Raw genomic sequence first — 12,022 nt, 5'->3', positions numbered from 1 at the left:
TCTTCAAATTCCTTTTTGGCTTTTTCTTATTATATTTTTACACTTAACTTGACAGAGTTTACGCTCCTTTCTATTTTCCTCACTAGGATTTAACGTCCACTTTTTAAATGATGCCTTTAAATTGGTGGACATATACTTTGCGTAGTTGTGTCTACATTGCATATACTAATGCTACCACAGCTGCACTGCTATTTATACTCACATTAGCTCAGTGCGAGATAGTATGAGTGCATATACACAAGAAGGGGAATCCAACCCTACCTTGTAGAGTGACTAGATGTCACCTTAAATGCCGTGGTTATGTTTGGTGACATGAGAGAGGTAAAGATAGTTATGTGACGAGTTGGACAGAATCCCTCTTACCAATTTTTTATCCAGACTGTTTGTTCAAAAACCAGGAATCAGATAACCGATAAAATAAATTAAAACTTATACTGCTGCCCCCAGATTCAAACAGCTAGGCATAGCACTTTAGTTGACATACCCTCTGTATACTCAGGTGTACCTGGTGTATGGAATACATTTTCCTGTAATTGTATAGCTTAACAAAAATATTTAATGAAAACTTTGCATTTCTTAGGTGACCACATTCTTTATTATTTGTTCCATTTAACCATTTTCTCATAATGAAGTCCAACTATGAAACTGACTACATTTGATTTTGTCTGGCAAAAATCTGTAATTTTTTACAAATTAGGTGAAAGGCAACGAAAATCAAAATACAAAAAAAAAAAAACATTAAAACATACTCGCTGATATATATATTAATTTTCCTGCCTACACACAGACCAAAATAATTAGCAAAATGTTAAGAGTTTTAATTGTTAAAGCCATGGCTACTACATGGTGTCCATGAAATGACATGACAAATATTTTGATCTGAATGAGTGCCTTAATATAATGGGTGAATGTTTGAAAACTACTAGCCAAAAGTATGACATGTGAAGGATTCTCTTACACTTTTAGAGCATGATTTTTAAAGGGGCTTTATTCTGACTTCCTTTTTTATGACCACAACTTTATTTCTTCCAGCAAAAGTAATTGTGAATGTAGACAGTAGGTAGATGTCTATAGCACCAGCAAAATATTGAGCTGCAGTTATTTGTACATTAAACTGCAGGTGCAAAAAGTAGGCCTTGTTTTAAAAGTGAAACTCTCAATATCCAAAAATGTATGGTGGCAAGAATAGTTCCTGTAAAAAATACCACACAATTCACTTCAGAGTGGAAAGGAAGCTAGTTAAATTCTGCCTCTCTTTGTTAGAAACTCACAAGTAAAAATGTATATGGAATTCTAAAATTGAAATTGTTACTAACATCAGAAGTGCATTTTGTACTTCTCAGAAACACTTTAAAAAACTGATGTTAAACTATGAAAATTAAGTATCATCAATATTTATAAGGGAACTGAGCGCCCTTGGAAGTCAAAGAGACGACTCTCCCTGAAATCAGAATGAGAGTTTTAGAACCGGCTCTACTAAAATATTAGTAAGCTAAAATAAAGGATGGATTTGATAGCTAATATCATCTCATGTTTTTGAAAAACATTTGTCTCTAACTGTCTTGATATAAACAACTTTAAAATTAGGCTCCACACTTACAAAGAGGAATGTCAATATTTTTGATGGTTCTTTTTAGTCACATTTAATTTACCAACTAAAACTTACATTATGGATAAATTGACTTTCAGATCTTATCTATTAGATGCAGGGACACAAAAAATCCTGTTCTTTACCCCTACAAAAAAGATGCTCAACAGATTAGAAACAGAGAGAAAGAAAGGAGACACACTCATACACACCCACGCATCCATACATGTACCAGAAGTGTTCCAATAGTTTTGTTACAGAAGGAACTAAATAAACTACCATTAAAACAGTCATAGAAGCCAGCACTAAGCTAACACAAAAAGAGTTATAGGATTATCCTTACTACTGCAGGTCAATGCATTCTGTATTTAAATGAAAGGTGTTTGTTTATTAATTACAGGTTGTACCTCCCAGGTCCTGCACTCTTGGGACCTGACTGATTTTGGACCAGGGAATTTGCTGGACAAAGGAGGTCAAAGTGGCAGGGGCTCTGCTTTCCCCTGGGCTGGCCCATAATTCTGCTTTCCCCCCCAAAAGCTCCACTCCACTCAGGGCTTTGCTCTCCCCACAGTGGTGGTGTGGGGGGGAAGGTGTCCACTTTTCCTCCTGTGGCTTCACTGCTGCCCAGGGCTCCACTTTCCCCACAGTGTCCAGGGGCTCTGTTGCCATCCAGAGATCTTCTCTAACTCTGGTGGGGGCTCCACTCTCTCCCTGGTGGCTTGGCTGCTGGCTAGGGCTCTGTGTTCCCACTCGTGGCCAGAGGCTCTGCTTTTCTCCCCACTTGGAAGACATGCACATGTAACTGTACATGTTCTCTTCCCCCCCTCCCCGCAATTTCTCCCCATCAGCAGGCTTGTGCACAACTATTTATATTATAATCTTTTGCACAGTCACTAAAAAGTCAACAGAAATTATTAAAACATTATAATTAATGTTCAAATGGCTTTCTGCCCAAAATAAATGAATAAATCAATGAAATTACACCTACACACAGACTTCCAACAATATTGAAATATCATTACCAAGTCAGCTGTTCAGAGAGAATGCTTCTAATATTCTTAATGGCTGCTCAGATTCAATGTTTTAATAGTACTGAATCCACATGATTGACAGTAAGATGCTAGGGACAGTTTTATGTGCAAATAGGTTTTTTCAAAGTTCTTTCCTTGACCTTTTATTTTTGTAAAATTGAAGTCCATGGTAATGAGAAATAGTGACAGTAGTTAGATTTAGTCATAGACTAGGCAAACACTGTAAAAGCTTCCCTAGCTCAAAATACAGCCATCTTTGCTTGACACCATGTTTAATCTGTAAACTTTGAATATGACTTTGAATGTTGGACATCTTCATAGTTCATAGCTGATTGGATCTGAAACTGTGGTTTAAAATAGTTCTGCACTGAAAAGCCTTGATCATGGGCCAACATGAGCACTTTTAGAACCAACATGAGAGTCCAGTCTCCGGTTCCAGTCAGTGTGTAACATCTTTGTGGAGAGTGACAAAAGGGATGCTAATGACCATAAATTAGCGAATATAACACACGTCCAAGTATAACACACACTCATGTATTACCCACAGTTTTTCTACCGTGTGTAAAAAATATATTAGAATACCCATGGATGTACATAACCCGCAGAGACTTCTGCTGCCTTCATAAAAGAATCTGGTAGTATTTGATGTGGTTACCACTTGCCAGCTATAAAGATTGAAGATTACGACATTATGCAGCCCAATAATAGTGGGTCTTGTTATACCATTAATGAACCACGGCTGAAGCCGCTGAGCTATAAAAAGCAATAAGCACTACCCTATTACCAGTATATAAGACCGACACCAACCACAACATTTTAAAACGTTTTCTGTTTATAACAAATATAGTCCAAGAAAATATTTTTAAAGATGCCTACGCGCAAATCATATACAGCCAATTTTAAACTATCTGTTGTTACATAAGCAAAAGAAAATGGCAATAGAGCAGCAGGCAGAAAATTTTCCATTAATGAAAAGTCTGTTCACAACTGGAGAAAAGAAGAAGCAGAGATTGAGAAATTAAATCCTCGCAAAAGAGCGCGTCGAAGAAAGAAAGCCAAGTAGCCAAACTTGGCGAAGAAAACTTGGCGAAGTGGGTTCTCACACAGAGAGAAAGCCAAGGTGCAGTCTCAAGGCTTGACTTATGGCTATGGAGATGAAAAATCAATGATTTTCGCGGAGGCTCAGGTAACTGGGTTTACAAATTTATGAGATAAAACAACCTTTCAGTTTGACACGGACAAGTGTTGGGCAATGCCTTCCTGATGAATGGGAGAAGAAGATGGATTATTTCAAAGATTTTGTCCATAAAGAAATTAACCAGCTGGGTCTGAAACCAAATGATGTCATTAACATAGACAAGGTGCCCATGTCCTTTGATATACCCGCAACTCGGTCTGTTGCTGCAACTGGACTGAAGACAGTCGGAGTAGCAACCACAGGTCATGAACGCACCTGTTTTACAGTCATATTGGCATGCACCACTGGTGGTGAGAAATTAAAACTAATGGTAATTTTTAAGGGGGTGATGATGCCTCGAGAAAAACTACCAGCCAGTGTATCTGTGGTCTATAACAAGAAGGGCTGGATAAACACAGAGGTGATGAAGACGTGGACAGACAGCTGCTTTCATGCACGAAAAGGCAGGTTTTTTAAACCAAAAAGTAGCAGAGATTTGGATGCCTTGGCCACCCATAAAGAAACTTTGGTTCAAAAACGTGTAAATGCCGTGGGAGCACATATCGCTATAATTCCAGGTGGACTGACCTGCAAGTTGCAACTGCTTGATGTAGCTGTCAACCACCCATTCAAGTGCTTCATCCATGAGGAATGGGACAATTGAATGACAAATGGGGAGCACACCTTCCCTCCGGCAGGTCAACAGTGCCATGCAACTTATGTTGAAGTTTGCAAATGGGTATTGGCAGCTTGGGAAAGAATAACACCGGCTACTATTCGCAATGGATTCCGTAAATGTGAAATTCTTCTGGAAGTTGACTCGTCTAGCTCTTCATCTGACTACGACAGAGTATCTGACGCAGTATCACAGGCCTCAACCATCAACGAAGCATGCCTAGCCGAGGTTATGGATGTTTTTCAAGATGAGTATGATGAAAGTTTTGATGGTTTTGAAAATTCAGATTGAGGAGGATGCTACTAGTTTTGACTTAAATGATGCAGAGTAAACTTATTCAGCATGCAGCATGTACTATTTATTTTATGACAATGCATAGGATGGATTTTTTTAAAGCTGCAGTATCATATGTATTAACATTTATTTATTTAGTAGCTTCACAGTAAGTAAGTTTTAACTTTTATTTTATTTTAGTAAATACAACAACATTGCCGCTCTTATTAAATTATTTTTAAATCTAAGATACTGATTTTATTATGTTGATCTTGTCTTCTTGTAATATGAGTAAAAATCAAACTGCATAAGACGTGGACATATATACCCCGTGGGAGGAGAGGGGGCATGGTAGGTAAAAACATGGACAACCTGCAGGCTAAATTTGCTAACTCATGGTAGTACCAAACTATGATTGTGTTTTTGTTATCTGTACAACTACTCATTAAAAAGTGGACTGAGAGCAGCACAGGCCATAGAACTGCCCTCAGGTGATATCAACTTTGGCTAACTATATTTTCATGGGAGTAACTCACAACTATGAATATCTTGGGGGGAGGGTGGCAAATGATAAGACTGTAACAGAAAAAAAAGATGAACTTGAACCTCTTTCTCAGGAAAAATACTCATGAAAGTAGTTCAGGTTCAGGTCAACATATGTTTGAAAAATGGTATTATTTAATATTCTAGTTCGAATAAGAAATATTCTCTTACCTCATCAGCATCCATGGCTGTCAGCTGCATTATTTTAGATCCATCCCCTATATTCTCTTCTACTGTTAGATCAAGCATGTCTGTTGGGAATACTGGTGGGTTGTCATTGATATCTTGAAGTGTTATTTCCACCTATGATAGAAGGGGGGGGGGGGGAGAAGAGTTTTATTGTGTTGTATCTGTCAAATATTGATCAAACAAGACTAAAGGACCTACAAAATTCACAGCCATTAAAAAAAATCACTGACTGTGATAGCTGGTCTTTTGTGGGCTTTTACCCTATATTAAACAGATTTCACAGGGGAGACCAGTGTTTCTGAAATTGGGGGTCCTAACCCAAAAGGGAGTTGCAGAATGGTCAACAAGATTATGTTGGCGGAGGGATCACGGTATTGACACTCTTACTTCTGTGCTGCTGGTGACAGCTCTGCCTTCAGAGCTGGGCTTCCAACCAGCAATCACTGCTTTCCAGCTGCCCAGCTCTGAAGGTGGTGCTGCTGCCAGAAGCAGCACAAATCAAGGGTAGCAGTAGCACAACTGCCCTACAATAACCTCTTGATACCCTTCCGCCCCCCCCCCACACACACACAATTTTTTTGGGTCAGGACCCCTACAATTACAACACTGAAATTTCAGATTTAAATAGCTGAAATCATTAAATTTATTATTTTTAAAATTCCATGATCAGGAGATTGACCAAAATGGACTGTGAATTTGGTAGGGTCCTAAACATGACTTGCAAATAACCTAACTTGGAAAGAAATCAGATAAATTATGCCTAATAAAATGAATAAGAACATTCCCAAATAACAGCAAAAACAAAAAAAATGATCCTAAGGCTATTAACATTCCATGTTATTATAAAATCCTCATAGAAAAGCCTCTTACATAAATAAAGTTCATTTGACTTGTTGATAGCAACTGATTTTAAATGGTCTTAGTCTAGTTTATATTGGACCAGATCCACTGATTGACTGTCATTGTAATCCTCAATGTTGGCCCCTGGAGGACAGCTGCCAAGACCTGGGGAAGAAGATCATTCAACCATTAAATGCTGCCCGACATAAAGATGAGATGGTGTAAAATTCCCCCTGAAATGTTTACATATTGGCAACTCTCAGTTCTGCGGGAGGAAAAATTCCCTTCCATTTTGTATTAGAAAGCATTCTATTCCATTCCTTCTTCCCCCCAAGATTCTCTTATAATTGCAAACATAAATTCCTCACTCCTTGCCTATTCACATCTAAACAAATATTCTTTTAATGCATTGAGTTTATATACTTCACAAATATTAATGGTAGTGTCTGAAAGTTTGGACAAGGTTATTTACTCATTGTTCTATGAAAATAAGATTGTTTAGTTCTCACAGGATTGCTAATGCTGGAATTCAAAGCTTTAGGGCTTGCTTTTTCACTGTTGACTGGGTACTGCATTCTAAGGTTCAGATGAAGAAAGAGAGGACAACAGCTGTTTTTTATCTATCGTGAAAGTAAATGCTTCCCATAGGGCTCAAAATATTAAATAGTCACCAGAACTTGAAGACCACCAAGGAGAAAACTGAGTAGCTGGGGTAGGACTATCTTTGTTGTCTTTTTTTTAAAATGGGGAAAGGTAGATAGGTAGACAAAAAGAGAAACAAAGAAATGGATAACTTAAAAGAAAAAGCAGATATGCAGATTGACAGATAGAATAATAATTGTACTTTAGTGCCTCCCTTTCCTATTGCCCACATGGGATTTTCCCACATTTGATTGAGAACATATGGCTTAACCTGGTCTGGGTATAATCAGTGCAGACACTTGAGCTCCACTGCCTGTAGTTTCTAGAGCACCAATCAACTACTAGATTTTCTTCTTATATTCCGCAATCATCTAACACTAAGGCAACCAATGGCAGAATCAGTTTTATTTGACCAGAAGAATGAACACCTCAATGGTTGGAGCTGAAAGGCAGAGAGGAGTAGGCAGAGAATGGGGCGTTGGAGAAGGGGGAAGTGCAGGAGTGGGGAATCTTGGGAAGGGGCTGTGCAGGACTGAGGTCTCGGGGAATGAGAAGAACAGGGGCAAGGCCAAGGATTGAGCACTGGTGCATTCCACTCCCCCCCCCCCCCCCACACACACACTTTTTGGGAGCTTCCATTACTTCTTAATCTGTCCTATTCTCTGTCTCTGTGTCCTTGAGATCACTTAATCTGAGCAAAAATCTTCCAAACTCTGTTCATCAGTATTTATCTAATCTTTTTTTCTATTGTGTCATTCCTCAAACTCTCCTCTATGTCAGTACCATCTGCCTGCTTGTCCCGTCCTCCTATAAATACCTACATGCTTTCAGTTTTGATAACAGTAAACTTGGGTTTTTGAAAAGTTGAAGAATATTCTTCTATAGGATGGTGATAGAATTGTGGCCGTGTTAGTATGGTGTAGCTGAAACAAAATACAGGACTATGTAGCACTTTAAAGACTAACAAGATGGTCTAATAAACCATCTTGTTAGTCTTTAAAGTGCTACATAGTCCTGTATTTTGTTTCTTCTATAGGATGCTGAGAGTAATCAATTTTCATTAGCTTCACTAAAGTAAGGATTCTCAGTTCCCGGAGTGGGCCATACATAAGCAAACTACACTTGTGTTTTTAAACACTTATGTACACTTTAGAATTTTTAAAAACTTTTTTGCAAACTTGTTTATATTAATTCTTGGAAAAATTGAAAATCGTTTTGTTCACGATTGCTTTCACATCTGTGCACATAGTGGTTTGTTACTGCAGGGTTGTTCATGAGTGTAAGGTGCTGGTATTTTTGCATGTAATTACAGAATAGAACTGATTTTTTTATTATAAATAATACATATTGCATGAATGTTGGACCTGTCAGATTTGAATGCTTTTTATAAAACTCCATAATTAATTAATTTTGATATTTAATTTCTTTTTATATTTATTACCAATAGTGCACAGACACCTCAAAGAATGAGATGTCATATGCCAAACCTCTACCTGGATGCTTTTGTTGCCAAATTCAAACCTCTGAAAATAAGAGTTTCTAATAAATCTTGAATGTGCTGGCCTAATATTAACTATAGTGTCACAAACAATGTGTCTAATTAAACAGCCAGAGATTTATTTTCAAAGAATTAAACAGTCCAAGAGGCTAATTTTCAGAGACAGAGGCAGTACTGTGACATTTACCTACAGAGTGAGAAGAGAGTTAGTAAGAAATGAAAGATAAAGGATTGTTATATGTTATACCTGCCAGTCAAATCTTGGCCCTTGGACTGCTGCAAGTGAAGCATGCTGTTGTTCTACTGAAACTATTAAGTTTCATCATCTACACCTTGAAGGTATGGCAGCTGTGCAACTTTGTAATTTATTTATTAATGCTCTATAACTCATGCAAGCTAATGTTTCAGCTGCAGATGACATTTCACCACCAGAACACATTTTCACAATGACTGATTGTCCTTTGTGACAGTTTTATAAAAGATGTCCATCAACGTTGGGTTTCTTCTGGCTAATCATTTTGCATGGCGAAAGTCCCTGATCCCAAGATAGCTACAACATACAACAGTCAGTGGAAGAGAACACATATAGCTTAGAATTGTTGAGTACAAAATTAATTAACACAAGGACAGATTGGCTACTGTCAATCAGAATGACTAAAAAGAAGGGACACAAGATCAACAGGACATTCTGGATCTTATTCTAAGACTTCGGTGCCTCAAGTAAATAAAACATTCATATTTCATACCGGCCACCCAGAGTTGTAGTAGAAATTGAAGGTAGCTAATAAGCATTAGCCTATACACAGCACTGCAAACTGAAAGACATTGGTATATGTCCCTTAAAACTGATGTCACTAAAACAAGTTAGACTCAACAGAAGGACAGACTATGATTTTCTCACACAGTCTTCCCACACCAACTTTCAGTTGCTTTGTTCTATATCTTAGGGCTCATTTAATAAAAAATACATTCAAAATGTAGTTCTGCTAAAAGCTGATGTTTAGTCTTCTATTTGGAGGGATTGAGAAATGTCACTTCTCTCAGAGAAGGACAGAGGGACAAGTGCAAGCCCATGCGGTTGGGCAGAACTGGATCACCTGTCAGAAGCAAAAGGGTGGGACAAAAATGGGAGGTATAAAAAGTAGGGATGCAAACTGTCATATAAAAAGTTGAACAGTTAACCACTATGTTTAACCAGTTAACAGTGGAACAGCTCCCACCCGCGGCATGATGTGATTGGCCTGGCTGGAGCAGCCCCCGCCCACGGCGTGATGAAGAAGGTCTGGCCAGGCAGAAGTAGTCTCCTGTCTGCGGCCGTGTGCCACAGGCTGCTCTGTCCAGGCCAGGCTGAGTATGCTGCACTGTGGATGGGGACTGCTTGGGCTGGGTTGGGCTGGGCCTGCCTGCGGCACGCCTCCCATTGCCCCTTTATATACCTAACACATGCTTCCCCTCCAGCTCAGTTGTTAAGGAGCTGCTGGAGGACGCAGATGCCCCTAAGCTGCTGCACCCCAAGCCCCTCAACCCTGGTCCTACTCTGGAGTCCGCACCCCCATCCAAAGTTTTCACCTCCCCTACACCCCAACACTCTGCTCCAGCCTAAGCCCCCTCCAGCATCCCAAACCCCTCCTCCTCACCCACATCCCACAGCTGGATCCCCCAACCCTCCTCACACTCCAAACTCCTACCCCAGTCTGGTGAAACTGAGGGGGGGAGTAGGAGAATGAGCAACAGAGGGATAGAGGATGGAGCAAGCAGAATGCGGGGCTTCAGAAAGGGGATGGGGCAGGGCATCAGGGAAGGGAAGGAGCTTTGGGGAAGGGGTCAGGCAGGACAAGGGTGTTTGGTTTTGTGCAACTGGAAAGTTGGCAAACCTAAGGCTAGACTCCCCACATGATTTAGTGTCCTGCTGGTCTGTCTGGTTGAAGGACCACGGCTCCTAAACTCAATACTGGGTTACCCCGTCGAGTGACAGACCTAATGCACATTCCCCTCTGAACTATGCTTCATGTCCTCCACCCTGCACCCCTGCCCAGATCAATAGATATGACCACCTTACTGGAAATTAACAAGTATTTAGGAGATAGCTTGTGAAATATCTATTACATTCACTTTCTAAGACACATACCCACCAACATTTTATAGCATTCCTATTTGAAGAGATATGGCTACTTTATTTATTCTGTATTTATTATTTATACATTTATTGGTGTGATGGAGGCCAGGGAGGAAATAACATCCCATATCAAATATTTAAGCCAATACATATACCTCCTGAATAAACTAACTTTCCCTTTCCTAGATATTCCCCAACTTACATTTGCTGGCATTGATCTTCCAGGTATCACAAATATTTGACTTGTATCACAGCTACTTGTGTCACAAGCTTCCTACTAACAACAAAATAAAATCCTGATTTTGGAATCTTTGGGTAGAATTCTGGTCCTGCTGAAGGTTATGGAAAAAACTCACGTTGGTTTCAGTGGGGCCAGGGCGTCAACCCTTTTGCACCTTAGCATTCTATTCATTTCAACCAGAGATTTAGTGTACAAGGACTGCAATATAGAATCATAGTACCAGAACCAAAATTTGTTATTGTCAATTGATTAACAACTCCAAATACTATGGGAGGAGAAGAGGGGATAACAAGAATAGCCTGATCACTATTTTCCATAACACTTTCCTCCTCACAAATGCATGACCATCTCTTGCAAACGCTGACAACTCACGTATGCCTTTAGATTGCTAGTGAGGTTTGATTTCTTGTTATGCAACATATCTATTTCTTAATACAATAATATCATAATTAGGTCCTCATGCAAATAGTTTTCACATATTTAGTCCGTTGAACACAATAGTACTAACAGTCCTCACATAAGTAAGGACTGCAGGATAAAAAAATATATTCATTAGAAAAGACACTAATCACATCAAAGCCCTTAAGTAAAATTATTCAATTCAAATAATAGGATAAACTTCATTCTCTACTCTTATAATCCATAATTTGTTCAGATTCAAGATTCAGCAATATTCTTACACTAATGCAAGAAACCTGCTCCTCCAGCAGAACCTTTATCTACCCTCAAAATCTCTGAGCCAATCTCATTGCTTGGACAGCCTATGCCTAGGATATGTTCAAAGCAGGGGAAATATTAATTAAGTTGAACTAGTTAAGATTATTATTTACCATTCAAATTAATCTCTTATGTTTTTTTCTGTAAACAAATCCACATTAAAATATACCTTGGGGAAATGAGTCACATTACATTTGCTAGCATGAGGTAAGAAAACATTCAGCTCAAATTTACTTTCCTTGTTGTTTGTTTGTTTTTCTTTTGTTTTTAAATACAAATATGAGAATAAGAGTTCTTTCCTCCAGCCAAACAACTTCAGGTCTAATTACACATAAATAATCAAACTAAAAGCTTACTTCACAAAGCAATCATTCAGACATCATATATATAGTAGCCCAATGTCTGAGAGTCTGTAACGCTGTAGCATTACAGACTTGCCTCTGGGGGGCACTCTTGCCTGCCACCGTGGTGCTTAGCTGAGTGCTGCGCCG

At 39.0% G+C, this 12,022-nt stretch overlaps 1 protein-coding gene across 1 annotated transcript in view; it reads right to left on the bottom strand.

Moving 5' to 3' along the window:
• The window catches only part of FAT4 (FAT atypical cadherin 4), a 240,320-nt gene that overhangs the window by 109,328 nt on the left and 118,970 nt on the right, over nt 1-12,022 (bottom strand). The window contains exon 2 of the mRNA XM_075929867.1: nt 5,460-5,591. Coding sequence (XP_075785982.1) covers nt 5,460-5,591 — 132 coding nt within the window. The remainder of the gene's footprint in view (nt 1-5,459; nt 5,592-12,022) is intronic.

This window comes from Pelodiscus sinensis, chromosome 5, assembly GCF_049634645.1.
Source record: "Pelodiscus sinensis isolate JC-2024 chromosome 5, ASM4963464v1, whole genome shotgun sequence".
NCBI classification, from domain to species: domain Eukaryota; kingdom Metazoa; phylum Chordata; order Testudines; family Trionychidae; genus Pelodiscus; species Pelodiscus sinensis.
This window is presented reverse-complemented; position numbering and strand designations above follow the sequence as displayed.